The sequence below is a fragment of the Dasypus novemcinctus genome, chromosome 10 (genome assembly GCF_030445035.2).
Source record: "Dasypus novemcinctus isolate mDasNov1 chromosome 10, mDasNov1.1.hap2, whole genome shotgun sequence".
NCBI lineage: Eukaryota > Metazoa > Chordata > Mammalia > Cingulata > Dasypodidae > Dasypus > Dasypus novemcinctus.
Genome location: NC_080682.1, coordinates 117,954,957 through 117,971,037, shown reverse-complemented (window position 1 = coordinate 117,971,037; position 16,081 = coordinate 117,954,957). Strand labels below are relative to the sequence as shown.

The following is a 16,081-nucleotide window of genomic DNA, read 5'->3' as shown; positions in this document are numbered from 1 at the left end:
TTGGTATGTTTGTTACCCATCATCTCCTCCTTGTTAGTTGTCCTGGGTGAGTCCAATGAACTAGAGAGTAGGTGTTGCAACAACACTGAGGCTCAGGGCCCAGCTGGCACATGGACAGCCTAAAGATTCAAATCTCTTGGACATATACCTACCAACTCCATCACCAGCTATAGGTTCAAATAGAAGGGAGAGAAGAGGCACATGTAGAGAAGTCACAAGTGAGACCAACTCTGTCATACTCGGGAGCACAAAATGCAAAGTAGGACCCACTGACAAGGCAAACTGCAGAACTATCTGCCATGACCATAGGACCTGGGTGTCTCCAGAGCCCTCAGGAGCCCTACTATTTGGGATATTATCTACTTTGGCAGTCTGTGAGATCCTGCTGAGGTGTGCATAAGTATTTCTTCTGGGATGACCTCCTAACTTACTTTGAAGTGTCTTAGCAATATAAACTCATTTGTCTTTACCTTTCCCCCCTTTTATTTAAGGTCTTTCCAGTTGCATTACTAGTTGGTGCTTGGAAATAATCCCTCGGTGCCAGGGAGGCTCATGCCTGGAAGTCATGTCCCTTGCTGGGGGGAAGATAAAGCATTTATATAAGGCAGTATCTCTTGATTCAACATAAAAAGGGGAAGGTGATTTTTCTGCCCCTTTTCTCATTGAGTGTCATTTGGTGATCCATTCACTTCAATTTTATTGTCTTTAGGTATTAAATTTGACCCTTGATTCTCTTTCAGAAAGAAAAAGATGTAAGTGTTATTGTTATTTCTGCCCACTGTTTCAAGTATTCATATTCTTTTTGACAAAATTCCTTACCAAAAGCACCTCAAAACCAGAACTCAAGTTTTAAAGAAATAATTTGTGTTTCTAGATTATTGCTGAATTAAATATTATCAAAAATTGTCACTCAACTCCTTCATTTCTCCACTCTTTCCTTCCATTTATATATCTAACCAACCATCATTCCTCCATCCAAAAAATGCATCCATTACCTACTCTATGCTGGGCAGTATGCTAAGGTGCTTGGGGAAAAGTAGTCAATAACAGACCAGAACCTGCCCTTCAAACTTACAAAGTAAAATGTTATTATTTAACAAAAGTGTTCTGAATGCATACTAAGTGCCAGGCATACTACTTATATCAGCACCTTGTGCAGTGTTTGGAAAATGACGTTTTTGTGGAGAAAGGTTCCATTTCCTTGTTTTCAGGAGTTTTAAATATAACAATGATTTATAAGGAGTCTTTGTATTGAACAGGAGAACATGTTATATTCCTGACCTCAGCTACATAAAACTTGCCAATTCAGTAAGAAATGAAGATGGCAAGGCCCAATTCCTAGTTTACCCACCGAGAAGGCATCAGTGGTACTTGATGGTCTGTAGAAAAAGTAATCTTATCATGGAATTATATCATCTTTCATTTGATGCTGCATAGATTCTACTTTGCTTCCCAATCAAAACAAAATTATTTCCTTAGGGATGTATGATATGATAGACATTTTGGCAATAGATATGGAAAGGTTCAAACAGAATGAAAATTCTAAAAGCAGTAGTAATTAGTCTTTCCCTTTACTGAAACACTATGTATGGCTTTAGAAGCCATGATAACATTTTAAAACAATCATGTTCTTTTTGGAAAGCAATTTCTTTAAACTGGATAGATTTCACTCATTTTTTTCAGTGAAGGAATTTGAAATTTCTGTCTTTGGAAACCAAAACTACCAAATGGCAGAGTTGAATGTGTCTTTTACTTTAAAATACAGACTTTTTCTGTGGTGAATGTATTTGTTGCGGTGAAGTATTTGAGAGGAAATCCTCAGAATAATTTGGGGTAAGAAAAAATACTATTTTTATAAAAGCCAACCCTTCAGTTTTGAGCCTTGAAAACTGCCTTATTTTGATTCAGAAGGAATTAATAATTTTTTGTAAGTATAAAGAATGCGTGTTCGAATTATCATATATAATCATGACCTAAAACAAAGCAAACCTCCAATTTTAAGGGACTCTGGTATATTTCTGTGACCACTCTGCTTTCTCTCAGTGAGTGGTTCTTTTTTGAAGTTAATACCTCACGATCGGTCTGTGTCTTGGAAACTATCTCCTTAGATAAGTAACTCCTGTCAATGCTGAACAATTTTTTACAGGTTCACTTTCCCATCATTTTAAAATCGCTTTTGCTATATTGTCTCAGTCTCGATGCATCTTTTCTGGAAATAAAGAGCTCTCTTTCCCGAGGTGTGTATTTATAGGGTAGGTATCAGCTAAGAAAGGGAAAAGCCAGAATGTCAAATTACAATGAGTATCCTTGACCGTGGGGCTCCCTCCAAAAGGGTTTGTAACACAGTGTACAGTCTGATAGCCCAGCTGTGTGGAGCATTGATTGCTTCTGCCTAGAGCCGGGATACTGTCAAGTTGCTCTGTGAGTTGAGTCATCTATTGACAAAGAGCTACCAGCCCGCAGATAATGCTGTGCGGAGCTGCTCTCGCGGCTCCCACGATGCCCTGCTTATAGCGCTGTCAAAGATACCGAAGGATCCACAGGGGAGAAAAGGAAAAGGGAAAAAAAAAAAAAAAAAGACTTTTACAACTGCCTGGAAGAAAAGGGGTGTGAGGGAGGAGACCTCCCCGTGCAGAGCTGCTCACGGCAAGGGTGGGCACCAGGGCAGGATGACCGCCTACCTCGCGCAGCAGCACGGCTGCGGCCGCGGCTCTGCCGGCACGCAGGGGGGCAGGAGCGCGCCCCCGCCGCCCGGGGAGGCCCCCTGCGCCTGCGGCTGGCACAGGAGCCCGCAGGGGCCCGGCTGCGCTTCTCAGACCATGCCCTCCTCCGGACCCGGGGGCCCAGCTCCCAGCAGGACCAAGCTGGTCACCCTGTGGGACAGTGTGCGGCGAAGCCCCCACAGGACGGGCTCCAGGGGCAAAGGCGCGTGCGGGGAGCGCTGCACCTGCCCGCGCGGCTGGTTCAGCCCGGCACAGGTGAGTCTCCTCCTGACGACTTCCTCAGGACTGGAAGCGGCTGGGAGGAAAGGATGGACCGGCAGCGTGGTCTGGAAACTTGGCGAAGTCCTCCTTGCTGCCCGCGAAAGCCTCTTGGGCAAACGTTAGGGCAGGACACCTGTCATTTTCACACGTGCGCGCGGGTTACACCTCTGGGTGGCTGCGGAAGTCTAGAAGGGTGGTGCTCGGTTTCTTTCAGTCACTTGTCCCCAAGTTGAACTTCTCTGGTCCTCAGGTGTTTTACTGCTCTGCATGACAGTCTTTCGGCAGTACTTTTTACTTCTGACCAGTATTATCTATTCTGCCTAGCTCAGTTGATTTTGATTCTCAGGAGGAGGGCGAAGGGTCTTTAATCAAGCAACTTTTCATCTCTTTAAATATAAAAGAACATTTCTTACTTCAGCTATGGAAAATAGAGATTTGAAACATGCAATTCTAGTGTTTACTCTTAAAATACTGGATACTTTTTCAGTTACGGAGAAGAAACATTTTTATACTAAATAGTTAATTTTACGAACTAAAAGTAATTAAGGACAAGCTGGAGGATGGTTACACTTAGGATGAAAATAAGGCAACATTTCATTTATTCAAAAAGCAGCAATAAGGTTATTTATATTTAAAAGTAGCCCTATTTCTTTTATAATGCATTTCTGAGGCAGATGTACAAATTGCCGTAATTTGATTCCCAGTTTATTATTGCCCCAAACAACTAGCATTTTACCAGAAATGAAATTGGCTCATTTTTTTTCTGCCTTCATCCAAAGGGAAGCAACTTGCTGAAAATGCTATAAAATATAAATAAATGCACCTGTAATCACTATCATAAATACAGAACAATAACTATTCTTAAATATTCATGGAAAAGAGGATACTATGTTTGCAAAAATTTTTTTTCTCAATTCCTATATGATTTTAGCCTAATCGAAAAGTTGATACTGATTATGAATAAAATGTTCTGATCAGGGAAGTGTAGAGAATATTTTAGTATTAGTTTTTAAGAAGTGCTTCCAGGAATGTCATATATCACTAAACACTCTAGTTACATATGCATGGACCTATATCTATATCTATATCTATATCTATCTCTCTATATATGACTTTTGATTCATTGCCAAGAAATTATAAGATTTGCCTAAAGAGGTTGAACATCTCAGTATCTTGATCTAAATCAGGAATATATTAACATTTTAGTACTCAACTTGTTTAGCTTGAAATGGAACCTGAAATTTAGAAATGCAATTATGTTTCCAAATAATACTAATTCCAAACTGAATAAATAGTTTTGACAATATTGAAGTCTCTATATTCTTTGGCAAAAACATTTGTTTAGATGTTTTTTACCTATATCTTTGTATTAATTACATTATAATTCTCCTGACTCACAAGGGCAAGAAAGCACTTAGTCAATGGCATTTAGATTTGGGATTTTTGCACAGAGTAGAGAAAGCAAACTTACTTTATTGTTGCAATGTTCTTTATCCCAGATGTAATAAACTTTGCATTTCATTAACAATTTCCCAAACCAAGATCTCTAATACTACATTATAGTTACCATGTTTTAAAGCTCATTAACTGGGGAGAAACTTCCTTTTCTTGTTTTCTAACAGTTAGCTTCCTACTTGCTTTAAATTCATAGCCACTTAATACTTTAAAAGAGTAAATAGGCTTTTCTGGAGTTTCTGGATTCTAGTGACATTGAGGCAGTCACCATCTCCCCTTACTCGTTTACATATACATTTCTATACATTTTCACTGTCATTTATCTATACTTTGTTATTGGTTGGAAAGAACAGTGATCCCCAAATATTGGGGGTGCGATACCACATCTTTTATAGTCTTCAATGTTGCAACATTTCCTCCCTCACCTGACCCATCCTCAATTTTCTGCTGTAGTCCTATAAACTTGCTGTGCCAGATTAATCAGTCTCTCTCACTGTTCCACCCTTGGACTCTTTCAAATAATGTTGAATAAATATTTTTATGTATCTATATATGCATATGCATATAAATTTCAATATATATTTACATATCTGTATAATTACCTATGCATATGTTAACATTTATTGACAGAGACTTTAATATATATGTGTATACACATACCCAGGGGTTCATGTACATACATACTATAAAAATTAAAGTTCTGTGTTATTCTTCCTGTCTCATGTGGAAAGTACTTGCTTGTTCCTCCAAAGAACTTTTCTTTCTCTCCATATAAAGTGTATTCCTTTTACTGCTGGTAGGTACTCAAAATGCTGATATATGTATACTTATGTATGTTTATCCATTTACATATACATTTATAGAATATACAGCTGTTTGTAAGTACTCTACTCCAATGCACAATATCACATAAATAAGAGAATTAGCATGTGTCTATGTGCATATGTGTCCATTAAAATGAAGTCTGTTTTGGGAATTTTGTGCTACTATTTTTACTCTTTAACTTAACTGGAGATAGCCTATGGAATATTGTAAAACCAAGGATGGAGGCAAACTATATAAAAATTAGAACCCTTGATAAAACAAAAGAAGGATAGTCCATGTTTTATAATAGCTCAGGGACCACATGTAGCACAGAATGTATCTAGGGTCATTAAGTGACTGAGAGCTAGGATCCTGTCCTTGGAGATATCTGCTGTATTGCTTGAAAATCAGCAGTGTGATTTCCAGGTGCTAAAATAGAGAGCTACAGTAATGCCTCACAAAGCTCTTTGCCAAACTCCTATGGTATTTGGGGTGCTGTGTACACCCAAGACTGTCCTTAGGGTGTTTCTTAGCTGGCCTCAAGAACAGCTTCTTTCCCTTCTCAAATACGGTTTCATTCCATTTGAATCTGTAGAATTAATATGACCATAATAATAGGTAAGAAAATGGAAAATTATAGTGTGCAGAAGTGAGTTCTAGAATCTGGCACAATAGTATCAGCCTAGAAATGCTTATGTGGCATTTCTCCCCACGGCAGACCGACATGGGGAAGCAGCACAGAATAGTGGAAACTGGAGACTCAGAGACAAGAATTCTACACATTTGTCCTTCCTCCCTTTCTCCCTCCCTCCCTCCCTGCCTCCCTTCTTCCTTCCCGTCCTCATTTATTTATTCAAACAAAATTTACTGGGTGCCTACTATGTACCACTCTATCAAGCCCTGTGAATATAATGAACAAAGCAGATGACACCCCCACCCATATGGAACTAACTGCCTCTGATAGGGCATTACAGTTTGCAACTATATGGTTTCCAACTATATACACAGAACTATGCCACGATAAATCACAATTTGCAAGCAAAACAAATTTCTATAGAGTGCTGCAGGTGACATAGTAAATCTTTATTCAGTTAATAGGGACCTCAGAGGAGCAAGAGGGCACAGTGATTTTAGGCAAGATAATGCATCACTTTACATGTCAGTTTTCTGTTCTGTAAAATGGGGATGAAAATAGTACCTATTTCAGAGGTTTATGATGAATGATTGACATAATGCATGCAAAGCACTTCACACACTACTGCCATGTATCAGATGCTCAATGTTTGTAGAATGAGTGAACAGATGAATTAAAGTACGCCTCCTCTAACTGTTGACTCCTATTAACCCACTCCTTAATTAATTATACCTGATTGGCTGGAAAAAGGTGAGAGGTAAGGGCTTCATAGAGATGGTGATGCTTAGGATGAATGGGATTGAATCTTGAAAAATTAGTAGGTGCTTAACAAGTGGACAAAGAGAGAGAAGTTTGGGGGGAAGATATAACAAATGCAGAAAAGTATGTAGCAAGCTGGTGCCAGTGTTCCTCAAGAGAAGAGGCTGGGAAAAGTGGGTGGGACCTGGTCCCCGAGGACCTGGGGGGCCCTGCTGAGGACGCCAGTGAGCGGGCAGCACGGAATCACTGCGGGGTTTGAGTGCCAGCTCTGCCACTCTTGAGGTGCTTTGCAGTCACTGGAGACTTCCTCTCGGCATCAGTTTTCCTGTTTCTAACATAACTGTGTTTCCCTAGATGAACTTTAAAGGCTCTTCCAGGATTAATATTCTGTGACTCCATCGACTCATACCTACTGTCAGGAAGCACTCTGGACAGGACTCATGCTTGAGAGCCAGCCCAAGTGTGAACGTACTAGCTCCATGTAACTTCAGGACAGGACTCGTGCTTGAGAGCCAGCCCAAGTGTGAATGTACAGCTCCATGTGACCTCAGTTGCTAAACTTCTCTATGCCTCATTTTCTTTTCTGTAAAACTTGGGATGACGAAACCATGTTGCAGGGAAATGTAATAAGGAGAAAAAATACTCTATAAAGTAAGCCCTGAATAGTGCTTAGAACAGATCGATTGTTCACCAAATAGTATTTATTTTTACTAATAGTATTCAAATTATGATTTTAACCAAAGAGCATATTATGGGTGAAATTAGTCATCGCGTTGAGTCTTTCATTCGAATTTCTAGTTTGTTCCCGGAAATTTTTGATGCCTTACTTTAATGATGAGGGTTACACTAGGCAACTGTCCAGAACTTTTGGCTCAGTACCACGGGATGCTGGTGTGACATTTTGTCCTTCAGCATTCTCAGAGCTTTACAACTGGGCACAGTGGGGAAAAAAATCATGTAAATTAGAATTGTGTTGGTGAAGTAGCATTCCCATAAGCTTTATATTCACAGGTGGAGGATGTTGGAAGATTTTTTTCAGCAACATTCTGCGAAAACAACTGCGTTTGAAGTATTTCTCCAAGCTCTGTAAATCTCCCCTGACAGTCCCTTTGCAGCTCCTCCAGAAACAGGGTTTGTCATAATTTGGGCACAGAGGACATTCTACTCAAGAAATAGGGTTGCCCTGGGCTGAAATCTTAGGCTCAGTTTATACCAAGCCAGAAAGAACGGACAGCTTGTTTGAACCCAGTGCCTGCTTTCGACTCATTCCTTCCAGAAAGAGAGACCCTTCCCAAGGAAGGATAAGGCATCTTAGTCTCTGGGACACACCAGTTTATCCAAGGCAAGAGAAACAGGAGAGTGAGAGAAATCCCAGAAGGAACTGAAGCTATAAACCTTCCCGTAGCAGACCTGAAGTCACTTGGTCAACACTCCTGGCACCTGTCCTGCTGAATGCTGCCGTCAGCAGAGCACTCTCTCTAGGGCAGGACAAGGAGAGGCAAAGCACGGACGGTGGGAAAGAAAAGCGCAAAGGGGACGTAATGTGAAGTCTGTGCCACAGCGTGTGAGGCTCGGAGCTGGGGGCTTTACGGTAGTCATCCCTTGGAAGTTTTGTACCACTGCAAAGGCAACATTGTATCCCCATTTGACAAATGTGGAAATAGAAGCTAAGAGTACCTTGCCCATGATTGAACAACTGATAAGGGCAGAAATAGTTTTAAATTTAGGCCTATCTGACTCCCTTACTCTTTGCACCACATTATTCAGAAATACTTGCTTTGAATACACTGGGGGATAAAAGACCCTAAAGACCTATAGATAAAATTCTCCAGTCAAACAGGAATTTCTTTGAAGGATTGATGCTTTCAACACGATTGGGCAGATTGGCAAACCCCTAGAGTATCCTGAAGTGCCCCACTCCACTTTGCGCTTTGTCCCAAGAACCTGAATGAATTGAGATCCTGAAGATCCCTTCCCTCTCTGATCAGGTTGAACATGCTGATCTGAAACAGCTGGAGTTGTTTCCCACAGCACCATCAGAAGATGACACTTGTCCTTGGAAGACCTCATGTTATACGATTCCTTGCAACTCAGATACAATGCTTTCACATTTACGGTGAAGAGTTGGAAACCGTGTATTGTAAACTTAATATGAGCACAAAATAAAAGCACATGTACACCTTGTCTTTAGTCCAGTCTTTAGTTCAGGAGCACCATCTCACGTTGCTGAACATTTGTGAGTCTCATACATATTCCATCCACTTTGCTCTCATTTCAAGCATCCAAATATTTCTTTGACACCACCATTTCAATTGTCCATTCTTTCCTTCTTCTTGTATTGCTTTATCTATTACAAATGCCGCCTCATTTGTTTTATTCTCATACATCTTCTACTTTGTTCCATTCTTTTAATTTTTCAAAGGCATATAGATGTCTTAAAATATGTCAGAATTGGATGGGAACCTAGAGGTCATCATGTCCCTATTCCAGAGGAGAAACTGCAGCCTAGAAAGTTAAGAGACTTGCTTAAGGTCATTTAGCTTGTGACAGAACTTGTCCACCTATTTGAACTCAGAATTGAGTTCCCTTTCGCTGTTCCAAGCTGCCCCTCCCTCTCTTGGCACTTATGTACTTATCTCTATGTAGCGTGGTGATTGACAGGAAATTATTAAACATGCAGTTGTTGGCCATGCGGTGTGTGGCGTTATACAGAGGGGCATAAACCTAAGCTTTCTGGTCTCAGAATTCAGACCAGTGGTCCCCAAGGAGAGCAGAAGAGGAGAGCCTCTAGGAAGCCTGTGTGACTATGCGGAGGTGCTTATTTGTAGATAATTATTGGAAGGTGTTACTGGCGTTTAGAGTAAGGGAGTCGGGGATGCTAGGTGCTCTGTAGTGTGTAGAGCAGTCCTGTACAGCAATGACGTTTTGTAAGCACTGCACAAGTTTTAACATTCCACTGGACATTCATGAAGAGTTTTTTTTAAAATGATTTATGATTTTCTAAGCCTAAAATCAAACTCAATTTTACAAACAAATACAAAGTACTTTTTGCAAGAGTGTAGTGATCATTTGGGGAATGCAATTCCTGTGTAAATCAAGAGGCCATTGCACTTTATTATGTTAGGAATTTTACCAGGAGTTGGTCCCATTTTGGAACATCTTATCCCTACAGCAGTGCTGATATTTGAGTCACTGATATACTTCAGTCTATATTTATAACTGTCACCTGCAAATATGTAACTGATGTGGTTTGAGGATCCTTTCAATAGTTTTAGAAACAAATATTTTAAATCAGTAGAAATACATGAAATGTAAGGCTCTTACCAAATTCCATTATTAAGGCTGTTTTAAAATATTTTATTTAATTGTCATACCACATATTAATTTTTAAGAAATTTATAACACAATAACAAATCTGTTTTGTAAAAATTACCTGCAGTTTTTTATTTTGAGTTTTTCTGTTGTTTTTGATCTTACTCATATTGTCCCAGTGATCATCTATATGCAACTTCTCTATAGGCTCTTGGGTTGCTGTTTGTTTAGCTATCTTCCATTCCCCATTTTCTATCATATAGTTCCAAGGTCTTTTGAATACTGGAAATCAATATATACCCTTACATGAAGGGTAATTCTAAAATAGAAATAGATGGAAATAGATTGATAGACCGATGATAGATGATAGCTGGATAATAACTGATGATACATAAATAATATACACAGACAGACAGATAGATGCTTCCTAACTATCCTGCCCTTTGTAAAATAAGGAATTATTTTGAAACTAAATTTATAAATGAGACCCAGTTTATTTGCAAGAATATGACACTTCTTCACTTTTTCCACTCAACTATCTGCAATTTACCTTGTTATATTATCTATGTCACAACTAAAGTTATTTCCTTTGTCTCTTATATTCAAATGGTTTGTTTTCACTTGTCTAAGACTAATTTTTAATCTAGGACCCATTCCCACCCCCACCCCCCCCTTGCCACTTGCTTGCTGTCTGCTCTCTGTGTCCATTCAATGCACATTCTTCTGTGTCTGCTTGTCTCCCTTTGTTGCATCATCTTGATGGGCCAGCTCTCTGAGGGTATGGGCCATCAGCTCTCCATGGGCATGGGCCAGCTTGCTTTCACAAGGAGGCCCTGGGAGGAGAACCCAGGACCTCCCACACGGCAGACGGGAGCCCAATTGATTGAGCCACAGCCTCTTCCCTCTACTTTTCCTTTTTTTTAGGGCTTAGCCTAATTTTTTAAAACAATTATGTGTAGGCAGTTGTATTACCTGTGAATTTGATTTTAGATGGAGAAAAGCAGTTATTCCAAAATTATTAAATGAAAAGGTTGGGGAAGCAGATGTGGCTCAATAGAGCTTCCGCCTACCATATAGGAGGTCCAAGGGTTCGATAAGCAGGGCCTCCTCGCTCATGTGGTGAGCTGACCCATATGCAGTGCTGCTACATGCAAGGAGTGCTGGCCCAGGTAGGGATGCCTCTGCGTTAGGGTACTCCCCATTCAAGGAGTGGCCCCTGTGCAAGGAGAGCCACCCTGCGCGAAACTGCAGCCCGCCCAGCAGTGGTGCCACACATATGGAGAGCTGATGCAGCAAGATGACTCAACAAAAAGAGACACAGATCCCCAGTGCCACTGATGAGAATACAAGCAGACACAGAAGAACACACAGCAAATGGACACAGAGAGCAGACTGGGGAGGGGCGGGCGGGGGGGAATAAATACATATTTTAAAAAAACAACAACGAAAAGGTTGGATCTGATAGAATTGAGAATGACTGGTTTAAATATATGATATGGTAGCGTGTACTGCTTTGTGTATGTACGTGTTTACTTGCCCTTTCCCCTGGAGTTGTCAAACAGGCAGCCACCTATTTTTGTGTGACCTATGAGCTAAGAATGTCTTTTACATTTTAAAGAGTTGGGAAAAAATTGTTTTTAATATTTTATAACATGTCAAATATGTTATAAAATTCAATTTATTGTATCTATTCATGAAGTTTTACATTTTATTTTGCATCTTGTTTATGGTTGGTTTCCTGCTAAAATGGTAGCTTTGAGTAGTTATGATAGAAACTATTTAACCAGAAAGTCCAAAAATACTTACTCTCTGGCCCTGGGCAAAAAAAGTTTGCCTACTCCTGTACTAGACTAAAAACTATCTACTTCCTTCTGATGGAAAGTCCTTTTCTAACAAAGCCTATCCATTTATTACGATCTGGTTCAAGCACAACTTCCTCTTTAATTCTGTCCAGTCTACTTAGCTCACCTAACCTCTACTTACCATGGCATTCTGCACAATTAGAGTATTACCTTGCCTTGTGGTTATTTGTTTCCTTTTCAGTCTCCTCGGCGAGAGTGTGAGGTTCTTCATGTCCTCGGCATAGAACCTAGCTCGCCGGAGCAAGTTGTTCAATCATCTCTTTATGGCCCTTCTTATAGTGTCATTATTAAATCATGTATTTGCATCTAGATGCATCCATGCTGTAGAGAGAAGAGACATACATTTATGTATAGCAGGTTACCCGCACAATTTACCTGTCACATTGTATCACAGTTACTGTTATCTGTCTGCTCCACTAAACTGCATTCCATTAGTGCACAGTCCATTTATTCACCTTTGTTTCTCCAGTACTTAACATATTGCCCAGCACATATTAGTAGTTCAATAAAATGTTCTTGCTTTCTGAATGAGTATTAGCACAAGATCTTTCATATGAAAGTACTTAATCTGTTTTAAATTTCATTTCTTATTATTAGTTAGGCAAGTGCCTTAAAATCAAGAACAACATCTTCCATACTTATAGTAGGTCTATTTCATAACAAACACAGTTTAATGGAAAGTTATTTACACAGATTTATTGCTATGCTTCTTTTGTTTTGTTTTGCTTTAGTTTGACTTGATTTTTATCTTATTTTGTGGTACTGTTAAAATATCAGAATCACTGTTAAGAAAGTAGGTTCCACATTCAAGTGGGTTAAAGATGAAAGGTGTAGTATTGTACTTTAAGTGGACAATCAGAAATAAAAAATCTGATCCTAGACAGTTAGTTGTCTAACTTAGAAGTAATGTGTTTTTTGGAAGGTTGAAATAATGTCATGAAGTACTATTTTGTAATCATTTTTGGTACAATATACTGTTGACTGCATGACCTTTTTTCTCAGAGTACTATAGCTGTTACCACTGCATTAAAAATCCATAATAGACTACATTTATGCTTTATTCTGATAGGCTGTACTGTTTAGTTAGTGGCCAACATTGATTGTTACAGTTTTCATTGAGTGTTTTTTTCTAAATTTAAAACTGTGTAAATAATTCTCAGATTTCTTTTACATTTTAGAATGACTAGTGAATACAACTGGTTCAGACAGAATGAGAAGATGATCTTATAAAACACCTTTTGATTCCTTATAGTAAATTAAATATTTCTTCAGTTCTTTACCTAATATCTACTCATTCTTCAAGGCATAGTTTATGTCCAGTCCTAGACTGGAAGCTGAGCTTTCATTTCTCAAACTTATTTTATTATTTCTCTATCACACACATTATTGTACTTAATTATAATGATTTTTTTTCTGTCTTTCCAATTTAAGTTATATTTTTATGCAATTTGAAAACTAAAAGGACAATTATCCTCTTACTTTAAAGGAACACATTTATACTACTTTTTATAAATGATCTTATAATTATTTTTCAAATGTTGGAGTAATATGAGTTTATGCTAAAAATATTTTAACCTAAAGAGATCTTTGAAAAAAATAAAATTCATCTGCAATTGCAGCTAGAGTTAACCACACTTAATATTTTGGTACTTTTTAGGTATCTCCAGACAAAGATGTATTACTGTTTTTTAATCACACATGATTATAGTTGTAGCTAAATATAGAATACTATTTATATGTGTGTAAGTGAGGAGTATAAAATTACATTGCTCTTTTAAATTAAAATCATATTGTGAACATTTTCCTATGTTAGTAAAATATTTTTTGTTTATGTAACTTTTAATAGCTACAACACATTCATGTTTCTCCCGAAACTCACATTGTTGGACATTTAGGTTATTTTGTTCTTTTATTAATATGAACAATGCTGAAGTAAATATTAGTGTACATGAACCATTGACCACATTTCTCATGATGATAGTTTTTCATAAAAGCAACAAGAGTCAAAGGGTATGAATTTTTTTAAGGCATATAATATTTTCTTAGTCATTCAGTCAACAATTAATTATGCAGCAGCTCCTTTCTGCCAAAACATTGTGTTAGTCAGTGTTGCTATATTAGAAAACAAGAGACTGATTCCTGCTTGATAGAGTTGGGAGTTAATTGCCAAATTGCCTCTAAGAGAGCTCGACCAATTTCTAGAGCCCCCATCCCAAGAAGTGAATGAGCATGTCTTTCCACCTACGCTCTTGCTAGTTTACCTTTTCAAAAATCTTGACAAATTTGGTGGACTAAAAGTGGCATGATACTGTTATTTTCACTTGCTTTCATTTATTAATGAGGATGAATACTTTTCATGTGATTATAACCAATTGTTATACTATTATAGGGTCTTTTAGAATACCTAGTACAGTGGTAAATGCACAGTTAGCAATTTAATACATGCTTAATTTATTGATTGGATGGGTGGTAGAGGTGGTGGGTGGAAGGATGGATGGATGGAGTAGGGTGGATGGAGGAATTAGGAGCAGTTCTTGTTCAGAAGTCCTGGTAAGAGAAATTGCCACCTACCCTATAGGCAGGGTAGTTCTTAACAATCTTCCTAAGTGGTCTCTGCCCCTGTCTTTTCTGTCATCGTAACCCTTTTTCTGTGTCTGTACTCTGGAAAGAAAAAAGTCGAATGCTCTTCACACTTATGTAGGCACAAAAGATTGAACTGAGTGACGGATGAAAAGGTAATTAGTACAACAGGCAGAGTAGACAGGCTCTCTGTGTCAATAGAGAATTTGCTGAGAAGTACAATATGGGAGGAAAAGTGAGCCCAACCGTCGGATGGGAAAAAAGTATGGATATGGCTTTTATGAAATTAGTATATAGACATTTTCAAAGATGAATTTAGGTCCACATGACTTAAAATGCAGCTCATCTGTCCCTAAAAGTAAAAAAAACCATAATACCTTGGACTGACTGTATGAAATTTTACCCCTTGAGAGCACACGTTTTAAGTTTAAGAATAACTGATTATGCCAATTTAGAATAAAACTTATATGTGCAATAACTCTCTGAATCCCTCTTATCAAAGGTAGGCCCCCCTCTTGCTGTTCTAAATAAAAAAGTTGAACCAATCTATCTATAATGGGCGAGGGGCCTGTTTTCTAGGACAGAGAGAACATTTTGAAAGGATTGAATGGAAAGCTGATAGTAGATAGATTCAGGACTGTAAATAAGTTGAGGAGAGAAACTCTTTTGAGTTATGAAGGTACTCAGCCTAATTTGGAGTTCTTATAGGTCTATAATTATTACTTTTCTAATAGTTGGATCAAAAGAAGATAGGTAGTACCTGATGTTGGTACACTTCACTTCAGAGTGTTCAGCCTGTTTTTCAGGACCCTTCCTCTTTCCTGCCAGCAGAGCATTCAGACCTGTTCTACTCTTCATTCAGTTTGGCAAGCCAGAAACGGGCAAGTCATTTTCAGCAATTCCACTCTTTTCTTTCTGGGGCCTTGACTAATTGATCACCTGAATTCATAAAATTGTATCTCAGAGTGTTCAAACACTTTCCTGTTTACAGTCCCATTCTCAATGCTTGAGTATAGGTGTGCATTATCATTCACATGAGCTACTTGCAATCACCAGTAGCCTCCTAGACCCCTTGTATTCATTATGAATACCTTTGCCAAGTGTACCTTGACACCCACTTCCATCCGTATCATTCTAATGTCAGTCATGTCAGGACTCCAGATCGCTTCAAGTAGTGCTTCACTTTAAGTGCAATCTGACTTCTGAAGAAAGCAAGTATGTACGGAAATGTTAATGGGTGGTCTATGTTGGGGTAAACACATTAAACAGCTTTTTAAATTATTATAAGATTTTTCAAAGCTTCTGGAGTTTCATAACTCCCAGTGACATATAGAATATGTAGAGCGAGATCTCTTAAATGTATGTGGTCTGATGATAAAATCCTATTTTCATGAAATACCTATTTATAATTATCTTGAGGAACACAGTTTGCCAAGCAATTTTTACAAAATAAAACTGAATTCTCCCCCAGAGCGTTCAAAGTCCTTTGACCCCAGCCTGCATTTCTAACCCCATATCGAGCCCCGCCCTAGTGAGTTCTAGTGGATTCCGTCCTCTCATTGTTCTCTCATTCCCTGAATCCACCAGGCACTCTTCTGCCAAATCTTTGCTCCTGCCTTCCTCTCTCTGTATTGAATCTCCTTGCTTCCATGTTTGATAAATCTTAGTCATCATTCAAGAATCATCCTAAT

At 38.7% G+C, this 16,081-nt stretch overlaps 1 protein-coding gene across 34 annotated transcripts in view; it reads left to right on the top strand.

Annotated features, from left to right (window-relative positions):
* DLG2 (discs large MAGUK scaffold protein 2) overlaps positions 1-16,081 on the top strand; it is a 2,400,703-nt gene that overhangs the window by 1,500,719 nt on the left and 883,903 nt on the right. For 5 of the 34 annotated variants that reach the window (XM_058306098.1, XM_058306092.1, XM_058306084.1 and 2 more), the window contains exon 1: positions 2,447-2,978. The exons of the other annotated variants lie outside the window; for them this stretch is intronic. In XM_058306098.1, the coding sequence (XP_058162081.1) occupies positions 2,670-2,978 (309 nt within the window). In that variant the 5' untranslated portion in view covers positions 2,447-2,669. Of the gene's footprint in view, positions 1-2,446; positions 2,979-16,081 lie in introns of those variants that run through there. 34 annotated transcript variants of the gene reach the window in all.